This window comes from Onthophagus taurus, chromosome 1, assembly GCF_036711975.1.
Source record: "Onthophagus taurus isolate NC chromosome 1, IU_Otau_3.0, whole genome shotgun sequence".
In the NCBI taxonomy this organism is placed as follows: domain Eukaryota; kingdom Metazoa; phylum Arthropoda; class Insecta; order Coleoptera; family Scarabaeidae; genus Onthophagus; species Onthophagus taurus.
Genome location: NC_091966.1, coordinates 22,357,086 through 22,372,051, shown reverse-complemented (window position 1 = coordinate 22,372,051; position 14,966 = coordinate 22,357,086). Strand labels below are relative to the sequence as shown.

At 34.2% G+C, this 14,966-nt stretch overlaps 1 protein-coding gene across 1 annotated transcript; it reads left to right on the top strand.

Moving 5' to 3' along the window:
• The first annotated feature begins 5,072 nt into the window (after positions 1-5,072).
• On the top strand, positions 5,073-13,343 carry LOC139428879 (uncharacterized). Its single transcript, XM_071195378.1, has 4 exons — positions 5,073-5,493; positions 5,567-5,906; positions 9,568-9,799; positions 13,314-13,343. Exons 1-4 carry the CDS (start codon positions 5,073-5,075, stop codon positions 13,341-13,343), a joined length of 1,023 nt encoding a protein of 340 aa, XP_071051479.1.
• The last annotated feature ends 1,623 nt before the right edge of the window (positions 13,344-14,966 follow it).

The following is a 14,966-nucleotide window of genomic DNA, read 5'->3' as shown; positions in this document are numbered from 1 at the left end:
CATTAGGTAAAAGACTTTCGATAACATTCTTGTCTGAATTACTGCGTACTAAAACAAATTCTTGACGGAGATTTATCAAAATTTTATTATAATCTTCTGCGAACCCAAGAAAATATTTCAAGGGAACACAAAAATTAAAATCTCCTGTATTTTCATTTACTTTAACATTTGGATATTCGAAACCTGCGTTAGAGGCATGATAGTATTCCGATCTTGTTAATGAGCAAAGATTTTTTAATGTGCTAGCTATTCCTGGATTTCTTACTCTGTCAATTACGTTCTCTCCACATTCAAATCGTACTTCACTAAACATATGAGCGATCGGATTTGCTGACAATTTTGAATCTTTATCAACGGTTCCGTCATCTTTCAATAGTTTCCCTTGTACATAAATAAAAGATTGACTTGGTAACGTGTAAACGTCCTGTTGTTGAATTGCAATACGAATTTCATCGCTATTGTTAAAAGAATTTGATGAGTATGGTAAATGATTATGATACTGAATCCGTACGAGTGAATTATAAAATTGTACTTTATCAGAGACGTTTAAGATACTCATATTGTTATTATTTTATTAATTGTAAACCTAATGATTCAAGAAATTGTTTGTTTTGAGGTGTTAACTGTTTCACAGTGTGAAGAGAACTAAAAGTATTGGTTTGATTTTGTGGGTTTATATTACCTTTTACCTTAAGAACCATTATTACTAGAGAGCTTTAAATGTAGTCTTATCTTGATGACTTCTCCTCTGAAATTGACCAACAATCCGTTTTGATCAACTATTTTAAGGGTAATATTAATAATTATTTGTGTATTCAAAGGCATATATATTAAATTGTGGGGAGTTTCTGATATTTTATAACCTTTAGGTACTGTAGGGAAAAATGAGTAGATAGTGTGCGCAGGTATGTCGTTGTGATAAGCTCCTTGTGTTATGTTACATAGTACTTGTATAGAATTTACTTTAAATATATCTACAATATTTCGAGCTCTGTGCGGGGATTTTATTGGATCCAGTACATCTGATTTATTAAATCCTAATATTGTTGAGATGGAGTTGTTTACATTAAAATCAATAGTTTTGTTACATGTGATCACTGCTTGTAGCGTATCCTCATTTGCTTGTAGTCTAAAGTTCACAGCATTAATATTCTTTTCTTTAAGTTGTTTATTAATAGCATTCGAAATGTGTATTAATTCATAAGATCCAATTGGTAGTGCTATCAATTCATTATCAATTTTTAAGCAATTATTTGTTTCATCAATATTTGGAATTGAGTTGTATCCATCAAAGCTTACAAGTGCCAGTTCATATTGATAATTAGGATTCAGTTCTATTGCAGGGTGGTAATTTGCTGTTAGAACAGATGTTTTTCCTACTAAATCAAACGTCCACATCCTTTGATTGTTGAAGCTATAATGCGTCTGATGATAAGAAATTTAAACATAAATGACCACAATTACTTGTGTTATAGGTTTGATATTGATGGTGATTATATTTAATAATTACATTATTTCCTGCACTCTTGAAATAATTGACAATTTCTTTACTTGGTTTTAAATTACCAAAACTATCGAAATAAGTAATTATATTTCCCTTTTTAATATAGGCTGTCCAATGAGTACCAGGTCCTTTCACACTATCCAAGTTAATAATACCTCTTTCATTATTATTAATACGCACAGGTAATTTATCTTGCATGAATATCCCTCTAAACTCAGGTATCCCTAATATTTTCACATAACGCATCAAGTCAACGTTTGTTAGCGCTTTCTGCTGTTGTATGGTTTTTCTTGGCGTGTCTTTAAAAAAACACCTAATCCTTTTTTATATGGTTTTAAATACAGACCTTTACCTAAAGCTATTGATTCCATCGTTTGATTATGTCTTTGACTTTCCTTGAGTGCCGCTTGTGCTTGCTTCGTTTTATTGACAGCACTTATAACGGAAGCAGTTCCACCTGCTAGAGCTCCTAATGCACTTAAACCAGCAAAAATTGGAATGAGCGGAAGTATACCACCGCTTCTTGGAATTGTAATAACTCTAGAACGAAGTTTCTTTTTGACAATACCCTTTACGGCACGTAAAGCTAACTTTGCAGCAGATTTCAAATCATTAGTGCTTGACTCTTTTAATTTTATTTTAGCATTTTTAACGGCTCTATTAAAAGAAATCGCTTTTCCACTTGCTCCTTTCTTCATGGTCATCCAATCACTTCAATGGTCAACAGACAAATGAATATTATATGTTTAAATTCAGTCTTATAAAGGAGTCAGTTATACCATAAACATGAAAGTGATAAAACAACCTTACACATTAAATATTGATGATATTGATAATCGCTTCAATGGTCAACAGACAAATGAACATTATATATTCAAAATCAAACTTATATAATAGTTATACAATAAACATGAAAGTGATAAAACAACCTTACACATTAAATGTTGATGATGTAACAATGCAATGTAATAATAATCAATCACCTCAAAACAGAAAGCATAGTTATTTATTTCCAAATAATCTACGTTGCATTATATCCGGACCTTCTAACTCTGGTAAAACAAATCTGATAATTAGCTTATTACAGGATCCTAATGGACTATCATTTAAAAATGTGTATGTGTATTCAAAGTCATTGTATCAAAACAAATATGAATATTTGAGAAAATTGCTGCAGCCTATAAAAGGTTTAGGATATTATGAGTATAGCAGTAGTGATGACATAATGCATCCTTCCAAAGCGAATGAAGATTCGGTTTTTATATTTGATGATGTAGCATGCGATAAACAATCAATTATTCGTGATTATTTTTGTATGGGACGACATAAGGCAATAGATAGTTTTTATTTATGTCAGAGTTACACACATATTCCAAAGCATTTAATACGTGATAATGCAAACTTTTTAATACTTTTCAAACAAGATGATCTAAATTTAAAACATATTTATAATGATCATGTAACAACCGATATGAAATTCAATGTCTTTAAGAAAATGTGTTCAATGTGTTGGAAAGATAGATTTGGATTTTTTGTAATCAGTAAGGAGGACGATATGAACAATGATAGATATCGTAATGGGTCTCATTACTATATAAAACTGTGATTGTGTATGTTTCTATATCAGTCATGTTAGTGATACGAACAGGTGGAGAGCTGCATTTACCCGGCTATCAGTTCTGTGGACCCGGGACAAATCTCATGAAACGCTTAGCACGTGGAGATCCTGGTATTAATGACCTTGATAGAGCATGTAAACGTCACGATTTAGCCTATACACAATACACAGATTTACACAATCGACATAAAGCAGATAAAGTATTAGCTGAAGAAGCATGGAAAAGAGTATTGGCGAAAGATTCATCGATTGGTGAAAAAGCTAACGCATGGTTTGTTACTAATGCGATGAAAGTAAAACGAAAGTTAGGTTTCGGTTTGAAGAATCCGAAAAAGTATCGGTGTTACAACCGATAAATGCGGTTGGTCGGATAAAACCGATCGGATAAAACGGATCGGTTAAAACCGGCCTGAATAGTTTCAATAAAACTCTACAGTAAGCACATGCATTAGTCAGTAACCGTTAATTCATTGTACAGAAAACATGGACTCAAAACAATTAACACGAAAGCTTATTAAAACAAGAGCAAATGTGAAAAAGAAATTGGATACATTAAAAGCAAGGAAACATAAATCTGAACATTTGCTTCAACAGCAATATAAAGCAGTAACAACCCCTTTAGAACAAAATAATTTCCACAATTAAACATCCTATTAAAGTTAAGAAGGAGGAGGAGGAGGAGCTTAAATCGGAGGAAGTTAAAGAAGAAGAATTTAAAACAGTAATACCTACAAAGAAAAGAAGAGTATCAGAAGCAGTACAAGCATCACGTCTACCAGAACTTCATCGACAACAACAACAACAACAAGCGCCTCAATCACCAACAATATCAATATTAAGCGATGATGATGAAGATGTTTTTGCATCATCTCCATCACCACCACCGCAACCAACGCAAACATCACCACCTGCAGCACCAGCAGCGAAACTATGAATATTCCTGAAGAATCATTTTTCTTATACTTGGAACAATTTGCTCCTCTAACAAGATCTTACATTGAAGGCTATGTAAGAGATGATAGCAATGAATTCGATTCCAGCAACAAGGGAGTTCATGTTGATATTTTAACTGATAAATATACCATTGGAAATAGTGAAATATTCTTTAGTAGTAAAACGAATGATATAACCATTGCAAATAAAACTTATAAGGGTACGAAAGGTCTGTATGAGCTAATCTTCAAGAGGGAACCAGAACAATATACCAGTGATGATCAAAAGAATTACGTTGAAATACTTAAAACAACAGCAGCATTAAACAAAAATCAAGATAAAAGCAAATAAATTATGGGTGACAAGTCGGACAAGTATCGTCAAATAATTGCACCTGTTTTAAATACAACGGAAGGAGTTGTACGACGGACTAGAGTAAAAAGCGTTCCTGTTCGTATGGGAACTGTTGAAGGTCTCATGCAGCAGCAGTACAATAATCAACGGTCAAATTTTATTTATTGGGATGATCCTAATGAATTAGTAGATAGATTAAAACTTTTAATAGCCTCTCAGCTTGCCGGTAATACGTCACATGGTAATGAAATTAATAGTATTATAGAAGAGTTACGAGAAGCTCATATAATTGTATAAACCTACAATACATTATATCATTTTAGTTATGACTATCCACAAGTTCGGACATCATATTTCTTCTTCTTCTTCCTCCTCCTCAATAGAACATAAATATTATTCTTATTTGAATATTACTTTGACTGGTGCGAAAGCTGGACATAGTTATGCGCTGAGTAATTTCAACAGATATTATATTTTTCCTATTGAATCAGGAGAAATTTACTCTATCACTATTGTGCCGTCGGACACCACTCTTATAGTAAACAATAGGATTTATGATAGCTCAAATGGGAAGGGTATCAAATTGAAGAAAGGTGACAGATTAAAATTCATTCCATCTCCTACTGCGACGATTAATACACTGTTTGTAGAAATCGTACTAACATGTCCTCTGATATTAAAAGAAAATTAGCTGAAGAACTTCATAAACCTGCTGGAATACATTTTAAAAGAAGACATGTACTTACTAAAGGGATAAATGATTTATACCAGGCTGATTTAGTAGAGATGATACCTTATGCACGACAAAATAGTGGTTATCGTTATATACTCGTTGTAATTGATGTCTTTAGCAAATATGCATGGGCTGTTCCGGTAAAAACTAAATCAGGTAAAGATGTTACTAAAGCAATGAAAAGTATTTTAAAGGATGCAAACGTACCAAAAAACCTTCAAACCGATCAAGGAAAAGAGTTTTATAATAAAGATTTTATGTCACTTATGAGTAAATTAAAAATTAATCATTACTCTACGTTTAGCTCGTTAAAAGCATCTATCGTTGAACGTTTAAATAGAACTTTAAAAGGTTTAATGTGGAAAGAATTGTGTTCAGGGATCTTTTAAATGGTTAAATTTATTACCGCAACATTCCACTACAGGTATGAAACCAATAGAGGCGGATGAGGAAAAGCTATTGCGTACTGTTTATAATAGAAAAACACATTATCAAAGTCAAACATTACATACAAAATTTCATTTGAATGACTTTGTAAGAATATCTAAACATCGTGGTGTGTTCACCAAAGGGTATACTCCTAACTGGAGCAATGAAGCTTTTAAAATTGTTAAGATTCAATATAGTAATCCAGTGACGTATTTATTACAAGATTTGAAAGGTGATGACATTAAAGGAGCTTTCTATACTGAAGAATTACAACGGACTCATTATCCTGACATACAGTTGATTGAAAAGATTCTAAAACGGAAAGGAAACAGAATGTACGTCAAGTGGTTTGGAATAGATGAAAGAAGTTGGATTAAGAAATCAGATATTGTGTAGTAGTAATTAGATTTTTTTAAATAAAACAACTTTTTTAATATGTTATCTGGCCCTTATTTTAGTAGTATACTTATCTCCTCCGCCTTCAAATTATATGTTTTGTTTAAACGTTTCTTTTGTGCATCAATAGGTTTTATACAACTGTATACTAAAACTAAAGTAATTAAAACAATATATTTTATTATGTTTTATTTATTCATTCATTTTTAACAATTTTTCACGCAATATTTTATCAACAATTCGTTCAATTTCTTTAATACGTCTTTGAAATCGTTGTCTATCAATTACCGCCTCTAACCATTCCCGTCCACTTCTTGCTCTTTTATATACATCATCACACTCTACTTCATAATTTATTCATACCGATTTCATATTTATTCCAGTTAAAACACGTCATACATTGTATTATAGTCAACTTTATTTTATTGCATTTTAAATTTCTATTTTCATTTGCATTTCTATTTGCATACACTGTCAATAAATCAAGGTGCGGCGAAGATTCGAGAAAATAAAATGCATAATATATTATTTGCATTGTATAACAACTTTATATTCGTCTAATTACGTATAAACGTTTAAGTTATTGTTGTTGTGCAACACACATTCTAACATTTTTCAAGGTTGTTCCCGATGGTATAAACGGTTAAAATTTTCATATAGAAGTCAGTTGTTACCTCCTACTACTGCTCACACCGCTCGCTCACGTTATAAAGCAACTCAAGCTAGTATGTCACGTTTAAATCAGTTTCAGAGCAGTATCAATTTGCCCCGAAGAAGAACATATCTGAATTAGAAGTGAATAAATTATATGTGATTTACATCTGTGAAGCGGATTACATCGTCAGCATCGTCTACATGGCCATCAGTTGTTGATTTGTAGGATAGTTTATTTGTATTTTTACCAAAACGTATAGCGGAGGTTTATTAATCTAATTGTATTATTAAATTTATGTTTTAATTAATAAATTAATATTTATTTTTGTTTTTTTATTTTTTGTTCTGTTCAACTGCATTAAACTGGAAAGGTTTCGGTGGTTTATTGACTTTAAAGTATTAATCTTATTGTATTATTAAATTTATGTTTTAATTAATAAATTAATATTTATTTTTGTTTTTTTATTTTTTGTTCTGTTCAACTGCATTAAACTGGAAAGGTTTCGGTGGTTCGGTGGTTTATTGACTTTAAAGTTTCTAGATTTCTCCTTGCAGCTATCAGTTCAATTCCTATAATAAGTAAGTATTATGTATATTCCGTTAAGTTACACCACCGAAACCTTTTTTATATTAATTGTATCTAAATTCTATAACGTCACATGAATTTTTAAAAATTTACGCGCGCCATCTATCGCCCATCAGACCCCCCCGCTTAACTGTCCACCGCCGTTTGGCGTTACTTCCACCATCCACCGCTAGGTGGCGTCCCGTGATGCTAGTTCCACCATGCACCGCTCTTAATTCTAAAACGTCTCATGAATTTTTAAAAATTTACGCGCGCCACCTATCGCCCATCAGGCCACCGCTAAGTGGGCGCGCGTCGTCTATCCACCAAGCGAGTTCCACCGCTAGGTGGAGCCCCATGACGCTACTTCCACCATCCACCGCTAGGTGGCGTCCCATGAAGTAGGCAACCAACATAGCGTTAGTTCCACCAACCACCGGTAGGTTAGTTCCGCTATCCGCCGCTAGGTGGCGCCCCACGAGCCAGGCAACCAACATGACATGCTTTAGTTTCACTACACACCACCAGATGGCGCCACATGCATTTCAAATTTCCCGCGCGCGGTGACGTCACTTCCTGCGCGCGCATGCGCAGACGTCACAGGGGGATTGGGGGGATTAACTTCCGGTCGGGAACTCTCGTTTTTATACTACTTCCAATCTATTTCTTTGTGTTTATTTCGGTAAAATCCCACTTCTGATAACTGTAGGCTTAAGGCCGAGCGTTCAGTAATCAGTCAAACACAACTTTGTTCACAATAAACGACTTTTTTAACCAAAAAACAATAATAACTATTTCAATAATTGTCTCGAACCACACCCAAAATCTATTCCGTTCTGCGGCCGATTCTTAACTGACTAACTAACGTCTCTCTCTCTCTCTCTTCTTGGAGTTCGTCATCGACGCTCCCCATCGACGTCATCGGGTCCCAGGAAGCTAACAGTATTGTACATCAGTGTATTGTACATACCGGGCACTATGAAAATCAAAAGTTGATAATCGCTTGAAATTGAAGATGGCGTTGGAAAAAGTTTATTTGTAGCATGAATTATAGTATTCATCAAACCATTTCATTTGACACCTCGCTCATGAAAATCAGAAGGAAAATGACAGAGTTACAGCTTGGGGCGTTTTTTGTGTGACACCCTGTATAAAAAAATACTAAATGATTAGTATAAATTTTTTTAATGTAGTACAAAACTAGTAAATAGTAGATAATTATAGTAGTATCAAAATGCTGATATCTTGAAAGGGGGGTGTAGCTGTACGGACCTAGTGCGATAACAAACCATTCAGTAGAGACAGAGAAGAAAGAGGGTTTAAAAACTACAGAAAAATAAACGAAGTCGACTCCTGGGAAGACGAAAGTAACGAAAGCGATCACGTAATAGAATCAATAAATAACGTCAACGTAGGCGAGAGAAAAAAGCATTGATATGTCACTTTAAAAATAAATAATATAAATATTAGTTTAAAACTTGATACTTCAGCTGATTGTAAATTACTTACAATTTCTAATTATAATAATTTAAATTTGGAAAATCAAACTATAAATAAAACGCGCGACTGCATTACAACCTATACAAAAGAAATTATTCATTTATCATTAGATAAATTGGTAAAACCTAAAGTTGCTCCTTTTAGAAGAATACCGTTTTTACTACACAATCAATTAAAAGATGAATTAAATAACCTTGTTAAATTAAAAATAATTAGTCCGGTAGATATACCGACCGAGTGGGTACATAATATCGTAATTGTAAAAAAACCGAGTGGTAAAATAAGAATTTGTTTGGATCCACAGCAATTATACAAAGCTCTTAAAAGATCCCATTTCCTTTTCCTACAATAATGTAATGCAAATTGTGGTTATTGGATGTTACCTTTAGATGAGGAAAGTACTAACATTTGTACTTTTCAAACACCTTTTGGGCGATATAAATTTTTAAGAATGCCTGTTGGTCTTAATTGTGCTAGTGAAATATTTCATCGTATCATTTCGCAAATGTTTGAAAGAATAGAAGGTGTTATAGTATTTCAAGATGATATTTTGATACATGCCAAAAATTGGGAGGAATTAGAAATTAGGAAAAATTTCTCATAAATAAAAAATAAAATTTAATAAAGAAAAATGTATATTATTTATTTGGGACATATTTTTAATAAAGAAGGAATAAAGCCTGATAATGACAAAATAAAAGCAGCAAAAGAGTTGAAATTACCAACAGATCACCAGCAGAAACGGCAAATATGCGTGCACTTTTAAAAGATAATATAATATTTGAATGGAATCAACACTTAGAAAAAGATTTAAATGCTTTAAATAAAATGATAAATGCTAAAAATAAAATAATAAATTCTCCACAATTGAAACTTTTCAGTCTGACAGATAAAGTTACTTTATCAGTAGACGCTAGTTCTAAAGGATTAGGCGCATGTGTTATGCAAAACAATAAACCAGTTGCTTATGCATCAAAAGTTTTGATTGAAGCACAGCAAAGATATGCTCAAATTGAAAAAGAATTATTAGCGGTAGTGTTTGGTTGTGAAAAATATAAACAATATATTTATGGACAAAATATAATAATCGAAACGGATCATAAGCCATTATATGTGAGAAACCATTATATAAATTAATTTCAAGATTGCAAAGACTGATGCTTAAATTTCAACCATACACATTTAAAATGGTACATGTTCCAGGGAAATATTTATATGTAGCAGATATATTATGGAGAGATGTTGCTGAAGCAGGACAATATAATCAGATGATATTAGAAGAACCAATTAATTTTGAGAGAAACACCTGCCATAAAACTTTGAAGCATTTGAATGTATCGATCCGAGTTAACGGTCACTGTCACTCCTTTTTCTTCAAAAAAGTACGGGCCGATGATCCCAACACTCAGAACTCGTATTCGGCAATGCATTGATAACGAAGGAAAACACTTGAGCGATATACTGTTCAAAAAAAGAAACTTGTAAAACATAATAACGTAACTTCCCATTCTGTAAATTTGATACGTGTTAATACAGTTTCGTTAATTTGTACCGTCTGTTTTTTATTCAACTTTCAAATGGGGTCATACACACTTATTAAATTGAGAGAAAATTTTTATGTCAAACGATATATGCAAGTATATGCATGAACACAAAGTAAAAGAAATATTTTGATCAATTTTATATTTTGCGTAATTTGAAGTGAAAAATAATAAATATTCAAACGAAATAATTTCGCGGCTTTTCTGTGACGTAGGAACCGCACTGCCTAAAACAAGTTAAATTGTCCGTTAGATAGCGCTTGCGGTGTGACAGTGTCAAAATAAAACCATGGATGTAATACAGTGTCTCTATTACATCCATGAACAAAACATAATAAACATAACCTACAAACACTCTATCTCTTTTCAATACAACCTAAATGACGTTCATCTCTTTCTCGCATTTGAGCGGGGAGCAGGGGACGCAAAAGTGAGAATCGTACGTCATCAACGCGGGAATTTTAAAAGCGCAAATGGGTATATAAATTTTCAATAATTTTTTTAACAATGACTTTGTTCGAAAATATTAAAAAAAAAAATAACGGTAACTATATTTTTATATAAACTTTCAGAAAATATAATAAAAAAAAAATCGTGTATGACCCCATTAGGGAGGGAGTTTAGCCGCACCCTGTAAAATTGTAAATAAGTTTAAAGATTAAAAAAAAATTATAATAATAAAACATAAATAATATTAATTTAGCTTAAGAAGGGTGTTGTTATATTTGTAGTCAATTTGTTTTAATATAGACAACCAACTGTACATTTTGTATATATGTATCTTTAAGTTGATTTAAAATAAAGACAGTTCTAAACCTTACACAAAGGAGTTTACATTAACAATACATATTAAAACTCTATCATAACTTTAAACAAATATTTAAACTAAAAATAAATTATTCATTCTAATTAAAATACTAAATACAGGTCATTCAAAAGTAGCGTCCCAAACAAAAGCCCACGTGGAAAATGATTTTAAAACAAAATTTCAAAAAGTAGTTGGTCACCGCCCCTGCACATGGTCCCCAAGAAAGGCGACCTTTAGAGGCCCTGCGGAGATTACCGCGCGTAAACGCGAGAACGGTGCCGGACAAATATCCGATACCTCACATGCAGGACTTCTCGCAATCCCTACATGGGAAGAAAATCTTCTCCATCATCGACCTGGTGTGTGCCTACAACCAAATTCCGGTCGCCCAGGAAGATAATTAAAAAACGGCAATACCACACCCTTCGACTTGTACGAGTTCACGTTCATGTCCTTTCGTCTTCGCAACGCGGCACAAACCTGTCAAAGACTAGTGGACGAAGTTCTACGGGGTCTGGATTTCGCTTACGTGTACATCGACGATATCCTCATCGCCTCGGCCTCGGAAGAAGAGCACCTGGAACACCTGAAGCAGATTTTCCAACGCTTAAAGAAATACGGAATCCTGATAAACCCTGCGAACAACGGATCAAGGCAGGCAATTCCAGTCACAGCTTTTCATGGAGCTCAACGCCATGCTAGGACCAAGGGACGACCGGGGAGTTTCGGACGACCGCTTACCACCCCGCTGCCAACGGTCTCGTGGAAAGATTCTATGGCCAACTCGATCGCGCTATCCGATGCCAAGCCACTGAAAAATGGGTCGATATCTTACCCGTGGTCCTGCTGGGCATCAGGTCAGCCTGGCGAGACGATCTCTCGGCAACGACAGCGGAACTAGTTTACGGCGAAGCTCTCAGACTCCCGGGCGAATTTTTGGCACCTAAAGAATTGCGCAGAAACGGGGATGGTGCGACGAACTTCACCCAAGAATTGAAAAGGCACTTTCAACACTTCAACCGGTTCACGGAACCAGGCACGGAAGTAAAAAGATCTTCGTCTTTAGAGACCTAGCCACCTGTACACATGTTTGAAATCGCTTGGGTGGAGAACATCACTCGTCGTTGGAAGTCCCATACGAGGGCCCATATCCCGTCATCACCCGGAACGACAGGCCGTTCACCCGGGAGAAGAAATGGAAGCAAATTAACGTTTCAAGCGGTCGATTGAAACCAGCCTACATCCAGTCCGGAGAGGAACAACGCCGAGAGGATCCACAACGACCAGAGGCTACGCGGAATGATCCAGGACCCCAGCAGACAGACCCTGCTCCGCTAAGAACGCGATATGGGAGACGCGTTAGATTCCCTGACCATTTTCAGGCAGGTCTCTAGTATCGTGCTTTCCCACCCACGGTCAAACACTGGCAGGGGTGTCTCTGTGGCGAACATCTGGACGCCAGAGAACTTTCCAAACCTTTCAAAAAAACTTTCTCCGGCCATCTGGGCAGCGCATCTTTTTGGTCTAGACAAAGGACTCCCGACACCATCGAGATATACTATGTTTACTGGAGTGCGTGCTTTGAGCTAGAAAACGAGCCGGCCTCCCCCACCCCATAACGGCAAAAAGCTTCAACGTAACATACGTAAAATTTATTATTTTTTTTTTATCCTAACTATAATAACTTAAATATGTATTATTTGGTACTTTTCATAGATACTTTTCTATAGGCGTTATATTAGATATTAAATATTAAAAATAATATTAAAAGTTATATTAAATCATTCTAGAGACTGTTAACTAATTCCGATTTATCACTTCTGACCGGTGCACCCTTTAACACCGAAGAATAATAATTAACTGGATGCTTTACTGCACATAAACGCAAAGTAGATGCCAACGGAGGTACCAATTCATAACAAAAAACTGTTTCTGAGATACAAAAATTGCCGGTTGTGATGACACCGAAACAATTCCCGTTTTTCAAAATGAAATCTTAACTTGTGAGCCCCTAAAAAATCAATGCCGAAAATAATCAGGTATGATAAATTAGGTACTATGAAAAATTCGTATCTCGTATGTTACGGTTGTATTTTTCCTTAATGTTTCATTTGAGTGTTTAACCTTTACTTTCCTAATTCTTCGTTTTAATTTTATTTTGGGTTAGATATTTTATTTTGTTATCGAGTATTTTGAGTTGCATAAATTTCGCGATGATTTATTTTGTTTATTTTTGTTTATTTTGTTGAATTTTTGTTTAATTAATTTTTCTTTTCAGCGACAATTCTCCGAAGATCTCCTTTCATAATTTTCCTTTTTCATTTTCAATTTATTTTCCTCTAAACTTATTTTACTTCTTCGTTTCCCCTAAAAGATGGTGTTAATTCTTTCGTTATTCTTGCTTGTGCGCAAGTATCAATTTTTTGTGATTTTTTGAGGATATTTATCGTCTGTGTAAGATTTTCTCTTCCTCTTTTCAAGTCAGATCAGTACGTGTACGCACGTAGAGTTAGGATTTTTGGTAAAGCCATTTTGAATTTTTCGCGTGGTGATTGGTTCCTAATCCAAATTTTTGGGATTCATCTACGTGTTGTGCAACTTATTGGTAACGTTTTTGCACGTCCAATTATCGGATTACTCCGGATTAAACCGTATTTTGAAACTTTTCTAAGTTTTTCTGACTAAACCTCGAAGATCTGAGGTTTTAATTGAAAAGCATAAATTTTGGCAACCTTTCTGTAACATTTTCGAGACAGAAGTTTGGTTATTTTGTGAGATTTTCAATCCATTTTCGAAGTTCTACCTTTTCGGAGGGGTTCTTCCTTGAGGATTTTGGTCGAGGTTGCATTGCCACCACCTATTAAGTTTTCCTTTCCCTGAATCGGAGGAGATTGTCGCTGGAGCTGGAAGAATTTGCTTGGATCGTCTACACGTGGTCAAGACAAGGTCAGACCTAAACGTTTGTTTTTTTTTTTTTGTTATATACCGCTTCCCGGTGAGCTTTTGTTCAATTAATTAGTACAATTTAAATTAAATTCTTTAAATCTTAAATCAATTAAATTAATTAAATATATTTTTTTTATATTATTAAATTATCATAGATTGAGAATATTCAGTATTTTTGTCTGTTAAATCAAACAAAATAATTTTTATTGTAAAATTTTGGCGTACTTTTTTTTTGTTTCACGAATTAGTTTTTTTTTATTTTCTTTCTCGACGCCACACTGATATCAGGGGTACGGGTCGTACGCGTAATTCAATTCAATTTATTATTTTCTTTTGCGTAGTTGTTTTGGTCATTTATTACAATTTTTTTTTTTTTTTTTTTTTTGGTACGCCAACAATTCGTTTCTTTTTTTGTTGCTTCACGTTCGTTGGACAACAACATTTTTTTTCTTACGTATATCATAATAATATTTTTTTATTTACATTATTATTATTTTTTTTTTACCGAATAAATATTTTTTTTTTGCAACTTAAAATATCTCGAACTTTTTTTTGTTTTGTTATTTTTTTTTGTGTTTGTGTCCACTTGTGTCGATAGCATCATTTTACCACCTCACGTCACAGTTCGTGGACAACGCAGGGTTAACTGTGTGGCGCCTTATAAATAACCCTACCCGTCTTCACTGGGCCGGCCGAGGACCTGCGTTAGTTATTAAACTGCTAATCGACTATATCGTTCCTTTTTTTTTGTGTTCATAAGTCGTCACAATTTTTGGCGCCCAACGTGGGGACATATCATTTTTTTTTGGGGGCCATTTGGGCCACTTTTGCAGGCACAATTTTTTTTTTTTGATAGCGTTCTTTCAGGTGGACGATTGTTCTTTTGGTATTTCGGGGAAAGCACCGGAAATCTATTTGTTGATTTTCCTTTGTAGAGGTTTCGTTATTTTTTTTTTGTTTGTAATAACATTTTCGCACAGGAGCC

Bases quoted from the DNA above. Each gene is read 5' to 3' on its own strand.
- LOC139428879 (XM_071195378.1), top strand. From the start codon at position 5,073: ATGTCCTCTGATATTAAAAGAAAATTAGCTGAAGAACTTCATAAACCT. The intron at 5,494-5,566 runs GTTTAATGTGGA...ATTCCACTACAG, and splicing joins TTTAAATAGAACTTTAAAAG to GTATGAAACCAATAGAGGCG. The intron at 5,907-9,567 runs GTACGTCAAGTG...GAAACTTTTCAG, and splicing joins AAACGGAAAGGAAACAGAAT to TCTGACAGATAAAGTTACTT.